This window comes from Octopus bimaculoides, chromosome 3 (assembly GCF_046866305.1).
Source record: "Octopus bimaculoides isolate indiv1 chromosome 3, ASM4686630v1, whole genome shotgun sequence".
Classification (NCBI taxonomy): Eukaryota; Metazoa; Mollusca; class Cephalopoda; order Octopoda; family Octopodidae; genus Octopus; species Octopus bimaculoides.
The window spans coordinates 100,429,461-100,445,485 of NC_142930.1; the positions used below are offsets into that span (position 1 = coordinate 100,429,461).

The 16,025-nt window shown below is 35.8% G+C and overlaps 1 protein-coding gene across 1 annotated transcript in view; it reads left to right on the forward strand.

Annotated features, from left to right (window-relative positions):
• The first annotated feature begins 534 nt into the window (after positions 1-534).
• LOC106872086 (uncharacterized) overlaps positions 535-16,025 on the forward strand; it is a 146,137-nt gene continuing 130,646 nt past the window's right edge. The window contains exon 1 of the mRNA XM_089349422.1: positions 535-597. Within this exon, the coding sequence (XP_089205548.1) occupies positions 560-597 (38 nt within the window). The 5' untranslated portion in view covers positions 535-559. The remainder of the gene's footprint in view (positions 598-16,025) is intronic.

A 16,025-nucleotide genomic window follows, 5' to 3' on the forward strand; every position in this document is an offset into this window, starting at 1 on the left:
CAAACCTCCATCAATCATCCATCTAACAAAAAATTATTTAATATGACATTGGTCATACACACATAACCCCTTCTCTCTCTCTCTCTCTCTCTCTCTGTTACACACACACGCATTGCGTGTTTCTTGCCGATTGTTTAGGAATTTAACGTTTCTAAACTTTCTTAGTCTCATCTTGAGATAACAACACATGCCAGCAAGGAATTATGAAAAGAATAAAAAGAACTTGAAAATGAAACTAGAACACAGGATTGTTTTGAATACGCTCTCAAATTATCTATCTATCTATCTGTTTGTCTATACACACACACGTGTCTGTGTGTGTGTGTATATATATATATATATAGAGAGAGAGAGAGGGGGGGAGAGACTTACATTTACAATTGTTTATTAATACGGTTATGCTGAATTTTAAATTTCAACGAAATATTGAAAAATGATATGTATATTTAAAAAATTACTCCTTGAACAAAATAATAATAATAATAAAAAGTTTTGAATATCCATATTTTTTTTTATTTAAAGAAACGTGGAATGGTGAAATCAGAGAGTAAGGAACGGCATGAAGATTAGTCGAAAATACAAGTCTGGATTTAGACGGTAAAAATCGAAATAAATGTTTTGTTATGTTTTCTTTATTTTCCTCTGTGTCATTTTTAGTTAAAAAGCCCCCCTTTTTTATAAGAAAATAGGAGAAAACAGAGACAGAAAGTAAGGAAAAAAATTAGAAGTGAAATTAGATAATGATAAGGTGTTGAGATTATTTCTCTAAGACTTTTGTGAACGAGGATGAACAGACACAAGTAGATAGATAGATAGTCAAGAAAACGAAAGTGTGAAGAAATAGTTAATTGAAGCAGACGGGTTGAAACTGGAGGGGAGGAAGAGCGTCGAAATAACTTAATTAGATAAAAGTGAGAGGAAAAGAGAACGAGAGAGACCTGGTTAAATCATACAGAATGGCGTGAAACTAAGGATTTTTTTTTTTATTGATGAGACGTGTGTGTGTGTATTAAATGAAGTAGGCTAAAGTTAAGAGTAAGAGAAAAATACAAAGTGAAGCTATAAAGAAAGTGCAAAGTAAATTAAAGAGAAAGAGAGTGCGATTAATTTAGGAATCAAAAGAGAAAGAAAACTTGTGCCAACAAAAATGTAGACAAGAGGAGGGTGAACAAAGGTTGGTGAAGAAATACATGAGTAACTGATGGAGAGAAATGATGTTTATGTGAAAGGAATTGGTAGGATGCTGAGCAAAAAGAGAGAGAGAAAGAGAGAGGGGGAGGGGACAGCAAAGAGAGCGAGGGAGTAAACAAAAGAAATAGTAAGAAACATAGAGAGGGGGGGGAGATAAGCGAAAGTCGTTTTACGCCGAATGCGCATGTGCAACCTTCCCTCCCTCTCTCTCTCATAATTAAAACTAACCCCGTAAGTAATGGCGGAAATTTGGAAAGTGTCCGTTACAACTTGGTAGCAATGATGCGCTACATAAGTGATTTATTCGAAGGGGGTCCTACAGATACCCCGACCAAATTTTTAATTATTTAAATTGTTCACATGAGCACTGATTTACCATGGAAGTCAGGTAGGTTCTAATCCTTCGATTATAACAGAATCCGTTACAGTTTGTTTTGGGGTTTGAAAAATACCCAAATCTTTGCATTTCTCAGAAATTTTCATCAGTTCTTCTTCTCGCTTCCTTTTCCTCTCCACTACTATTTAAAGTCCAGTTGTTTTTATTTGATTGACATTTTAGTTCTTCCGTTTACACTGGCGATCTACAAATCGCAGTCTTTTATAATTATAATTCTTATTTTAAAATCTTAGCCGACTTTTCGCAAACTTTTTCCTATGATGTTATTTCTCTTCAAGATCAACAGATTTGGTGTTTTTAACTTTTGATTCTTTCATTTATGACTCTTCCATCCTTCACTAATGAATAAGATTTATTAACTCAAACATATATACTTGTATTGCTTGAGGCCTTTTCATACTTCAGCATCTTTCTTAAGTTTTGCTATGTTTATATACACATGTGTGTATGTACACACACATTTGTATGTATCATGTATGTAGCACAGGCATAAATATAACTCTCACTGTCTCTCTCTCTTACATTATCTTTCAGTCTCTTAACTTTGAATCAACTTTATAGTTATATAGTTATTTAACCCCAGGTCATCCTTGATTGAGTAGATCTATGATCAAAGACGATCTAATCGTGATCACCTCGTCTTTTTTTTGTATTTGAGAAACTAAATTGTCCAATGTGTTCTTTATCTTTTAAAGACTCTAGGATGTGATTTGAAGATATATGGTTGCTGTTTTCCATCAATCCAGTCTCCTTCGTTGGCATATGGGGTTATCTTGTATTTTGACTCGGCTAATGCATATAAGCCAAGGACAGAGGCTTCTAGTCCCTTCAGACATTTAGAAATAGCAAAATTACCTCAACGAACTGTATGATGTGCTCCCATGGCACAGTGCCTGGCAAAAAGACGGTTATTATTTATCTTCGTTCCACTTACCGTTTTTTTTTTTGTTTTTTTTTTTGCTATTACAATGCAATCTCGAATATAATACGACTCCGATTTTTTGTAGATAAACACACGAGTACAATGACCCTGATGGTTTTTGAATTAGATTTTTCGCATCATGCACGAATAAATATAGCAGTATCGTTTGAATTCCCGTATTCAAAATACTCAATTCAGCTTTTCTACCAAAGAAACATTTGTTATACTAGAAAAGTCCTTATGAAGATAACGAGCATACATATATTCATAGCAACTACATACACACATAATGTATGTGTGTGCGCATATGGTGACTCTAAATTTTAGGTCCTACGATCATAAGATCTCTCCTTGGCGAAAGCATACTTAGTGTAGCTAGAGCTACATGCAGGGGAAAATTACTCGTTTATTAGCATACAATCATTCACAAACGTGTCTAAACTCCTAAACGTCGTCTCCTCTTCTTTTTTTTACAGCTACAGTAATTATGGTTTGTGTTCCTCGGAGCTGGTTTGATCTTGTGCCACTTCTATTCAGACACTCCCGACTCTGGTTTCTCCTCACTCCTTCAACCATGTTGGGTGTGTGTGTCCCTCAAATCCGTACTAATCACTACGTCTAGACCATATTCTCATATTGTCAACCATCTGGGATTTCCTCCCTGTTCATGTTTTTCTTCTGGCTGTTACAACTGTTTACGCGGACCATTAGAAAAAATAATCTTGCCGGTTTTGGAGTGCTTGCGAAGGCCATCAGCACTGCGTCTTCCAGATCCAGCGCATAAAAATTACATTTCTAATTGTGTGTGTAATATATACATTGTGCGCGCGCGCGCACACGTGAATATATATTTGCTTATGCATATATATATTTGCTTATGCATATATATATTTGTGCATGTGTCTGTATGTTTTGTACTTGTCTACATTAATGCATGTTATCTGTGTGTATATATATATATATATATATATATGAATAGAAAATGGAGATATACAATTCTCAATGAAAGACTGGATGTTTTCATCCCTATTTTCCTTATGTATATATATATATATGCCGCAGCCACTTGGCTAAAACACATAAATAAATAAATATATATATATATATATATATATATACAGTGAAGTCTCAGTCAACTTGATTTAATAAATTTTACTCTACTTTCAGTATAGAGTCACCGCAACATCCGTAAATTAAATGTTCCATTGCCTGTAATTAAACTCGCTTTAGATTATAACCTTATTTTAACACAGTGTGCGAACATGTTTATATGTATGTATATCTATACGGTTGATAAATAGATAGATAGATTGATAGAAAGTGTGCGCGCGCGCTTTATGTCCATTCGCTTTTGAAACCGGGCAATTTGTCTCTTTCCATTTCTACCGGTTACTTGTTATTTTCGCTCTATCTTACTCCCTTCTGCAGCTCCTACACAAAAGTTCTCTCCAAGATATGACTTGTTTCTGTCTTTGCTCTCTTTCTTCCAACCACCCAGTTGCTTAATGGAATTATCCTTTCTATTGTCAAACGCAGAGCATGTGCAAAAAATTGTCATCGCCTGTTCATTTTTACGATATATTGTAAATTTTCCAGTTCAGCCCTTTCCATAATTCTTCATTTGTATTGTATCTCTCTAGGAAATTCTCGATGTGTGTATATGAGGTGTGTTTTTTTAAAATTTTTCTACAAATCTAGTTGAATGTTTTGTGATAGCCTCTTTATTTTTGTTGCTAATGCTCTTGAGAAAGACTTTGGCATCACAATATTTTGGAGAGACGTGTGATATTCCCTATCATTGGTTGTGATATTAATAACAGCTACGGGTGGAATATGTAATGATATCAAAATGATACCTTAGATTAATTTATTAGAAACGAATTAACACGAGGAGGCTTTTAAAGCTTTAACAATGCAAGTGAAATAGAATTAACTGCTGGGTGGCTGACTCGCCTCGCCAGGAGAGACATTGCAAAGATAGATGTGACATTGACAATGGCGTGCAGCTGTTGTGATATTAACATCATATTTATTCTAATAAATATGATATTGTTTAATAAACCCCAAAGAAAGTAAAGTATATTATTTGTGATATCAACGAAACTATTATTCTCTGAGCAAGTTTATTTCCATTTGTAATAATACTGGGCCACAATTAGGTTGATGAAAAGGGTGTTATTTCATGTTGGTATTAATTTGTTCAGCCCTGAAAAGGTGAAAGGTGAAACCGGCCTTGGCGGTATTTGAAGTTAGACCGTAGAAAGAAAAAAACAACAAACTTACAAAACAAATAAGTCCCTCAAACAAACCAATATTTTGTATGCTGAAAGGAGTCATGCATACGTTTAGATAGCGACAGATGGATTATAACAAATTGTAAATGTAACAAATTTTGTTGCTTGATATGTGTACTATTTACTATGTATTTTTGTATGGGAGTGAGAAGGTAAATGACAAAATACACGAAGCTGGGGGGGGGGGGGGTGAGTAAAGGATAGCGAAAGTGTTGAAAATTACTATATTACATTCTATGTTCAATTTCTATCAGGGCACATAACATAAATTACCCATCAAATTTTAAGGTAAAATTGTGCCAGTGTTAAAAATACTAATGAAGTACTAAAGTCAACACATTCGACAATACTCATCCCTCGAATCTGAGGCCTTAGTGCCTATCTCAGAAAACAATGGTTAAGTGGGTAGGTAGGCTTGTAGAATCGTTAGGAAATCGGGACAACATTTTACGATATTCGCTTTAGTTCTGAGTACGAATACTATCGAATAAAATAAAGGCTCGATTTATATTCTATAATGTATCCAAGATGTGAATGGAACCAAGATATGCCATTTAGCTAATTCAACGTTTGCATATTAATAACATAAAATCTTGTCCTTTATGGAACACTTTGCTGTGTGTGTGTGTGTATGTATATCTATATATATATATATATATATATATATACACACACCATACAAAACGATGGTTTGGTTCTTCGATAGCCCCCCCCCCCCCCTTCTTTAATATTGTTTCGGTATATTTTACTGCGTCTTATTCTGTTTGGACAAATGTCTTCTACGTCGTTGTTTGATATTTGAGAGATGGAGTTTGGATTTTGTTTCCTTATATCTTCCTTGCTTTCTCCGAAGAAAAAATTATTATCAAACACCAGAACGTAGTATTGATGTAAATCGAATCTGTGGTAGTGTAAGAAAACTGTACTGAATCTTTGGTTTATATTGTGTATGTGAATATCATATATAATGTTTCAGTTAGTCGATTTGGAATTACTTGTTTGTGTGTTCAGTCTACTAAGATAATTCACACCTATATTGCTTCGTTTTAATCTCTATCTCTTCTTACACGCTTATCGGAAATGGGAGTATCATTGATTTGACATTCCTATAGTCATTCTAAATATCATAGATTGAACGAATATATTAGAAGCATCATTCCAGACACTTGTAAGTGTCAATGTCGTATGTACATAAACTGTTAAATGAATTGGTGACAGAATCGATAGAACATCGAACAAAAATAGTTTGCATTTAGTTACATCCTTTTAAGAGTTTGAGTTCGAATCCCATCCAACTCAACTCATTTCTATTTTCTAAAAGATGGTACTCCGAGAGGACAACAGACACTAGTGAAATTATGTATATATTACAAGACTATGTGATTGACACTATATAGCTTCATAACTTGTTCCTATCGTGAAAATAAAATTATTTAGGGGCTAATCTAGCAGCAAAAGTAGGCTACATTGTTGTTTAACCTAAAGCTGGCCCCTGTTCGACGAGACTTGTATAATCGAAGGGGGTTCCCTTTTAATATAACTAGTGTGGTATTTCCCTCTCTCAACTCCCATCTTATTTTCCTCGTAACTTTTTGAAAAATACATATTTTTCATGAAATTTTTTAGAGATAACGTTTTCTTGAGTGTGTGAAAATGATAAAATTTGAAAGAAAAAAATTGAACGAGTTTTGGATTATTATCCCCTCACTGTTTCCACCAATTTCTGTAACTGTAGCACTTTTTATTGTTTTTCTTATTTGTTTGGGGGGAAAAAATCAACATTATATAATCTACACTCCCGAAAACGTATTTTTGCAAAAGGTCATTTAAAAATATGTATTTTGAAAAGAGTTGTGAGGAATCTAGGTTGGGAGAGGGAAGAATTATCCGAAATTTCTCGTTTACTTTTATTTATTATTATTTTTTTTTTGTAATGTTATCAGCAGTAATCGTAATCTACACCCTCGAAAACGTATTTCTGCAAAAATTTCAAGAAACTATGCATTTTACAGAAAATTAAAAGATTAAGTCGAGGTGGGGCACCAAACTATAGTTTTGCCTTCATTTCCCCAACAATCCTATATCTAATGTGGCCTTCCATTTGTGAGATTGTAAGAGTGTGACTTGAGGGTGATTTGTCTAGTTTCCTTCATTGGCTTGTACCTGGTTTAGTTACGTATTTAGGTGTTATATAATAAACAAATGATATAATCTTGAGTTGGCAGCAAGCAACACACCAGTTAGTTCTTTTTTGATAGTTTCTAACACCCACTGACTGGTACATCTTATTATATTCCACTAAGCAGACTAATAGTTCTCAAAGCAGTTTAGAATTTCTTCTACATCCTCATTTCTAACCCTGTTTACATGTGTACCCACCATGGCATTGCATACAGTAATGGTGTTTTCAATGTATTATGTTATTGTCTGCACAGAAATATTCTAATAACTGTGTTTTAGGAATATTGCCAAAATATATTTGTGTGTGTGTGTGTGTGTGTAAGGTAGATGCAGGTGTGGTTGAGTGGTTAAGAAGTTTGCTTCCTAACCACAGGGTTTTGGGTTCAGTCCTACTGCACTGCCTTGTGATTAGATTTGGTGCAAGGAAACTGAAAGAAGCCTGTTGTGTGTGTGTGTGTGTTTGTGTCTCCTTGTCTGCACATCATGTGATTGCCGTAAGTGAGTACCATTCATTTCCAGTATTCTGCTAATGGGGAAATATTACTTTGCTTGAAAATAGATAAGGCCATCTGGCTGTAGGAAATCTGCCTCAAAAAATAACTGCACAACCCATGCAAGTATGAAAAAGTGGATGTTAAAATGATGATGCTAGTGAGTGTATTTAAACACACAAGCATAGGTGTAGCTGTGTTGTTAAGAAGGTTGTTTCTCGACCACTTGGTTCAGTCCTACTGTGTGGTACCTTGGGCAAGTATCTTCTACTATAGTCCTAGGCTGACTAAATTCATATGAATGGATTTTGTAGGCAGAAACTAAATGGAATCTGTTGTGTATGTATATGTAAATATGTGTGTGTGGTGTCTTAACATCACATGATTATTGTAAGTGAATGACATGTCCAGCTTGGTGAAATATTACTCACATAGGAATAGGTAAAGGTTGACAACAAGAAGGGCTTTTAGTCATAGAATATCTGCCTCAACAAATCCTGTCCAACCCATGCCAGCTTGGAAAACTGAATGTTAAATGATGATGATAACATGTATTTACTTCTCTTTGCTCACTTGCATTACTCTGACTTTGTGAAGCAGTGTTTTATGACTGGAAATCCTTCTTGATACCTTTTCATCATCTTTTGCCATGTTGTTCTTGGGTTTTCTTTTTTCATTACTTCCACACTCATTTCCTTCTCTCTTTTAGTCACTTTCATCCTTCTTCAGTACATGTTCCAGTTATTTCAACTTGTTTCTCTTCACAACATTAGAATGACCTTCTTATATCACTACAGTTTTGATCAATTCACTGAGTTGTATTGTACATTTAATGGAGTTTACTTCAGCACCCCTTCTGCAGACTGCACATGACCACTTTCCTGTTCTATCCACCTCACTGCATGTTTTACAACTTTCCATCATTGTCATCTTTCTGATATTCACCTTCATACATTCCTTCCATCTATTCATCCTCTCCTTCAATCCATCTATGTTCTTTACTATTTACACCAATTAGAAAGAATTTATTTTATAGATGCTCTTACTATTAACTACACTTATGCATTTGGTGCATATTATGACTTCATTCACCATAATCCTGCCTGTGATCCCAGTTCATCCTTTGTGCACCTGTACTTTTCATTGGATACAACACATGAAATTTGTACATTCTCTTTTTCTGCTTATTGAGCATGCCCACTTCCCAGATTGCACTAAGTTTCTGCTATTTTTCTTGATAAGACTTTTTTCTTTTTGTCTCTGTTAGGTGTACTTTGATGCTTCTTGAATCAAAGCTTGGATTCCACATGTATTTTTTTTTCTAAATTCGTGGCATATTCAGTTATGTGATCCAGTCATTGATATACAGGAGTCTTACAGACAGTTTTAAACTCCTGTGTCATGACCTGGAGAATTAGATAACACTAAATTCCTTGTTGAACTTATTGCCAATTCTCACCTTGCTGCTAACAGCGCTATTCATTTGCCTAATTTTCTCATCAGCCAGCAAACTACAAGATATGATATCTTGTCAAAGGCTTTCGGGTTGATGAATGCTAGGTGTAATGGCTTAATCTGAGTCACAAACTTCTCCAGTTATGTCACTTGAAAGGGAGCATTGGTGGTATTCTCTCCTAGCACAAACCTGAACTGCTTCTCATCTAATTTCTCTTCTAATTAATTATGCTTTAACTCTTTTGTTACTTTTTAATCTGCCATTACTTGAAGTTGATAATAATACTCTTGCACCAGTCATTGAATCTGAAATGTCCCTATCCTACCTGATTAACTATATAAGTGACTAATGTGCCCTGTTTTGTCAGATATAGCTGATGGTCCAGCTGCTTTCTGAACTTCATTTCCTTATCTTCAATTGTATATCTGTCAGCTTCACCAGCTGATCTCTCTGTGAGGTTTACTTAGTGCTGGCCTTTCTTCCATGTATTTTTTCTCATTTACTAACCTTTTGTCATAACACAAACAAGCTATGTTTTTCTTAGAGTATGTGTGGATAAATGTGCTACTGTAATTCCATACACATTTTACTTCAATGATATCTTGATCCATATTGACTCAAACCTTTGTAACAAGGAATGCTCCACATCTCTGAGCCTCTCACTGCAGAACATTGGCAGATGTCTTACTTTCAGGTTCCCTCCAAGATATGTATGTTGATTCTAACTTATCCCCTGTATACTTCCATGCTCCAGCTTATTTCCCAATTTGTTCAGGTCTGTCTCTTGACTTTTATGGCTCTGTCTCTTGGCTTTTATGGCTCTGTCTACTGTGCATTTCCAAAGCCAAGCTACTTTCAATTTAGTTGGAAACATGTTCTAACAACAGATCTGGCCTTTATGTCCTGATTCTCACATGTCTCTGAACTTAGGTTTTAGTCAAGAATTTTTTTCAGCTTCCATGCCTTCCTTCTCCAGGTTGCTTTATGTCTCTGGGTCAGTCTAGTTCTTTCTCTGAAGTTACTAATCACTAGTCTTTGTTGAGTGGTACATTCTCCATCAGTGAAAGACTTAGTACACATAACCATTTGCCTATCCCATTTGGTGAGTACAATATCTATCTGGCTTGTGTGTTTTCTTGATTGGTAGGTGATTAAGTTGCTGGTTTCTTGAAATTAGTGTTGCAAATGGTCTGGTTATTATTATCACAACACTCCAACAGTACGCTTTGTCATTCCTCATAATACCTATACCCCTGTATATACTGGAATTGTCAGCTTTCTAAATTGAAAGTGATTTGGTGTTGGAAATGCACAGCAGATAGAGCCATAAAAGCTAAGAAACAGACTGGAAATGATTGTGAAATAAGTTGGAGCATGGAACTATACAGAAGATAAGCTATTATTATTATTATTATTATTATTATTATTATTATTATTATTTCTCTTTATCACAGGTTTTGTTGGAGCCCCTGGAGTCTTCCATGTGTAGTGGGCTTGCTACCTGCAGCCTACTGTACCATGCTATCCATTTTTTCAGCTATCTGATATATTCCCCTTGATGCCTTCTGATACTGTTCCCAAGGACCCAACAATAATTGGTACTATCTTCACCTTCCTCATTTTCCATAGCTGGGCTATTATTATTATTATTATTATTTTAATGGGGGCTCCCATTGTATGAGAGACACATGGTGGATCACCTGTTTTCCTTGTCTCTATTGATGATATTCATTGTGGTAATTGGCCATAATCACAGATATTTATGGTCAACCAACATTAGAGATATAGAATTAAGTTAAATTAAGACAATAATTATGTATTTACACTATCTTTCTCTCTCTTCCTCTCTTTCTCTCTCTCTCTCTCTTCCTCTCTTTCTCTCTCTTCCTCTCTTTCTATAGAGTTTTCTTTCTTTACTTCTTGGTGGGAGCCCTCAAGAATATTAATTATTTATTTATCTAATGCAGTTGGAACATTGTTCTGTCTAACAATCACATCTGCTCAGTAGCAGAGTAGTGGTCTTACACTTCTCCTATCTATATATTAACATGTATCATAGCCCCCAAAACTTCAGTTATTCCTCCAAAGCCTTACCTTGACAAATACCTCAATTACTCCAACTTCCTGCACAGTATGTAATATCAGGAGTGTCTACATGATTGCCTATGCATTCATAAATAGAGTGCCTTGAAATGTGATTCCTTAGTCATAAAGAAGACAACCCATCTAAGAGAGCAATTGCTCTAAATAAGTGTACATAGAATAGACAGGGATTCTGAAAGTTACAACAAAAGTAACCTAAGAGAAAAGTAACTTATATAAAAACTGGTAAAATGTAGAGGGGACGTTTTAATCTTGGTGCAATAAAATGCACTCCGTTTATTCTGTAAATTAGTTGGTGATAGGAAGGGCACTCAACCCATAAAATCATTACAAACACAATGAAAAATATATATGCAGAATTGACACTTATCATGGTTGTGTTGCACACAGTAGTTGAATGAAAATGAATGATCAAGTGAGAACATCTGGATATGTATGAGAACTCCTCAATCATTATCAAATGATTATACCAACTCCTTTCCTCTTAGATGTAGGAAATGATCCTGAAACAATCCATCCACCACTGAAAACTTACCTCTTCCTGTCAGGTTCAAAACTTCAGGGTTGCCAGCAGCTACATTGGCATGAAGGAATGTATTTTCTGAGAGACTATTGAGATAGAGTAGAGATGAGTTAAAATGTGCTGAATATAAGAATTGATATATGCTGTGTGCAATCAAACTCCCCACAGTCCAAGGACACAAGTAAAAATTCTTCTGAATTGGTAACAGTGATAGGTAGGTGAAGTAGGCATTGGATAGATTAAAATAATAGAGTTGGCCATAGGATGTGATAATAAATAACTCATCAAGAAACAGTTATGTGTTGAATATGTAACGAACAGTGACACAGATATTTGCAAGACAAATTATTGAACTGGTAATGATATGTGGTTCTTATGGATAACAGATGTGGTAAGCAATCTAAATGAAAGAAGTTGTGAAGGCTGACCTTAGGAAATGCCAAAGGCTCAAAATAGATGGTGAGGCACTTTTGGAGAAGCTTCACCCTACCCATATAAGCATGGGAAAATGAATGTAAAATAATGATTATAATAAAAATTTTCTTATAGCAGGCTGCTCTACCTGACACCAACACCCACTGTCTCCAAGCATAGTAATAATTTCCCCAGTCTGTCACAAAACAATCAGCTTGAACATGCTTCTGTTAAGGACTACAAACAAACTATTACTGTTTGTGTGAACAGTAACACTTTAGTTTACAACTAAATGTTTGGTCAGACTTACACAGTTGACTGGAAACAAAATTACACTGTTTGTATGAACAGTGGGATGTTTACTGTCAGTGTGTGCATGTCAAGACAAAAAGAATATGCATCCAGTCAAGCACACATATACACACACTCATATATACAACAAATTTTTTCCGGTTTCCATCTACCAAATTTCACTCAGTATTGCTCAACTCAGAGCTATAGTATAGGGCACTAGCTAACAACATCGAAGCAGTGAGACCGAATCCCTAAACACACAGGTTTGAAGCTGACAATTTAATCATGCAGTCATATCCATGCCTATTGTGTGTGTGTGTGTATGTATATATATACACACACACTAACAGTTTGGCTCAGCTTCAACCTGTTATTATATTCTTACAACTACAACTAAATGAGATGAGAGCTACTTTCTTTCATTTGTATACCTACTTGTCTATACACACACTTGTACAAACATGATAAACCCTTGATTTAACAGATTAATTGGGGCAGGGCCATTATTTTGAAGTAATATAGAGAAGCCATTTTTACTTGTGTTTTGAGTTTTAAAATGTTTCAAAATCATATACACTCAGGCACAGTATAAAATTGTTTAATTATAAAAATATGGTAGTAGAAGAGTAATAATATGATAATGATATTGTAGGCAGGGGAAGAATGAGACCAGGATATGAGAAGAAGAGATAATGTGTTGGGTAAGTTGTAAGAGTTTGGGGCAGGAATAGTGGTGGAAGCAGTGATAATTTGGTGGTTGAGGCAGATGGTCAGAATGAAAGATGGATAACAAGTGAAATCATTCCAGATAGCAAGAAGGATAAGTGGTATCAGGGAAAAGCTGGTGAAGTATACAGTTCAGCTCATATTAAATTACAACAGCAGAATAATACAGTTAGAGACATGGTGGATAGTGGGAATGCAGTGGGTAGGGTACCCATTTGTGCATAAATATATATGCATTGTGCTTCAAGTATCTAGAATCTAAGTTTTGTTGAGGTAGGTGAGTCTTCTTGAGAACCACATATTGCCTGTCATCTAAGTCCTTTGTTATGTCTTCCATGAGGTTCAGGGTCTAGAGATCAGCCTTCACCACTTTGTCCCATGTCTTTCTGTGTCTCCCTCCTCTGCCAGCTCCATCCACATCATGTGATTAGTACTTCTTCGTACAGCTGTCATCATCCATACACATGACATGTCCATAGCTGTGCATTCTTCTTTCTTGCATACTACATCTGAATTCCTCTTATGCTCAGTTTGTTTCTCAATGTCATACATGCACACTAACATTGCACATACAACAGAGTATGCTACCTTGATTTCTTTCTAGTCTTCTCAAGCACTCATGACCCATGTTTTACTACCATGCAGCACCATACACAAGCATCATACAAATCTGCTCTTCACTCTGAGGGAAAAGATCTTTGTTGCTAGCAGTGGTAGAAGCCTCCTGAACTTTTTTGAACCTATTCCTACTCTAGTTACTATGCTTTTGAGCAACTGTTTCTCTTGTTAATTACATTTCCTGGTTTGAAAAAAGCTATTGCTTACTTCTAGTGAGCCATCTGAGCATTTAAGAGAATTTGTTTCTTGTGGACTCATAGTACATACTGCTCTAGTGTATCTGTCACATAAACTTACTTTCTCTATTAGTCTGCCTATGATTCCACATTTCTTGTGGGTCCATAGCTTACATAGGTACAGTGTATGAAGTTTATATCTTTTCTGCATATCAAGCAAGACCATTTCCCTGAAAATACCAGGGTCCTATCTTCTGTACTACTTAAACCTTTATCTTTGCTAAGTTTACTTTGATTCTTAGTTTAGCTTCCATGCCTGGAATGTCTTCTAGTTCCTCTATAGATTCAGATATGAGAACTTGGTCATTAGCATGTCGGAGTTCCCATGGACAGTCAGCCTTAAACTCATTTGTGACAGTCTATAGGACTATGATGAATAGAAGACTGAACCTTCATGGATTCCCACCTTCAAGTTAAACTGCGCGTGCACACACACACACACACACGCAAAGCATGTTATTGATTTATTTGTAAATAGGTTTGAATTTAATGAACTATAGATATTTTACATAAATATGTATATAAATATACACACATATATACATATCTACATGCACAGACACATATGAGGTCTGATCAATAAGTATCTGAACTGTTGCCATAGTAGCAAAGCTAAAGCTTGTAGAGTAAAGCCGCTGGGCAAAGAGTGACCTTGAACTTTGTTGTGCATGTGCACTAAGTTTTAACATTCTAGCTCACTTCTGCTGTTTACAGCAGTGCTTGGAAGGAAGGTGTGTAGTGTGTGATCATTGCATTGATCACGACAGAAAAAGTTGTCATAGTGATACTTGCTCAAAGTTTCAGAAAGTGTATGAAGAGGAGTGCATGAGCCGCACACAAATATACAAGTGGTTCAGATGTTTCTAAGATGGCTGAAAAAATGTCGATATTGACAAACGTTCTGGGAGTCCCAGAACCAGCAGAACTGAGAAAAACATCACAGGTGTGCATGCAACTGTGAGGGGAAATCGTCAAATCACCATCCATGAGTTATCAGAGGATGTGCAGATTAGTTACTGTTCAGTTCAGTCCATTATCACTGAAGATTTGGGAATGAGACGTGTGTCTGCCATGTTTGTGCCAAAACTGCTTTCAGTTGACCAAAATGACATTCAGGTTTCAGTTGCACAAGATCTCCTTGTGTTGAGAACGATGAAAACTGTTTGAAAACTTTGTGTAGGCCTCTCTGCTCAACGTTCTCTGTCATGGTCAATGCAATAACCACATGCTACAAACCTTCCTTCCAAGCACTGCTGTAAACAGTGGAAGTGAGCTAGAATGTTAAAAATTAGTGCACCTGCACAGTAGAGTTTACGGTCAATCTTTGCCAAACGGCTTTACTCTGCGTGCTTTAGCTTCGTTACCATGGCAACAGTTCAGGTACTTATTGATCAGACCATGTACACACATTTGTCAATTATATCATAAAATTCTAAGAGAATTACATATCTGTTGTCCAAATGGTTTCTTTGGGTTACATCAGAGAGCCACTATGTACATATTCACCTGAGCTATACTAGAGTTGGGAGCCAAATCTCTTTCAAACCTCAGCCTATCATTTTGAAGAAGGACACATTGGAAAGTGTAGTCTGGAGTACTTCACTATTCCTGAACATAAGACAGGAAGGTCATGCTTTGATCATAAGTCTGTTCAGTCAGGTCCAACTTTAGGACTAAACAGTAACAATATCAGAAAATTGGTGTTTGCAACTGATGAAAAAAATAATTAGATGAAACCTTTGTTCAGATATGTATTTACTTCACATACGGCAGGTATATATTAAGACTCTGTTTGCTTCTAACACAAAAGTAAATTGGGTTTTTTTTTTTTTTGCAACCTGAATGAAAACTATATGTGTGTGTGTGTGTATCATCATCATTGTTTTAATGTCCACTTTTTCATGCGTGCATGAGTCTGATGGAATTTATTGGGACAGATTATCTAACAGCTGGATGCGCTTCTTGTTGGCATCCCTCACCTATTTCCAAATAAAGCAATATTTCCCCATGACTAGATGTTTTTACAGAATATTGGAAATGAAAGACACTGCATGCAAAATAATGACATACAGCGGGCTTCTTCATTTTTTTTTTTTCTTTTTGTCTATCAAATCCACTCACAGAGTATTGCCTGGCTCAGGGCTATAACAGAAAACATTTGCTCGAGTGCTAGGCAATG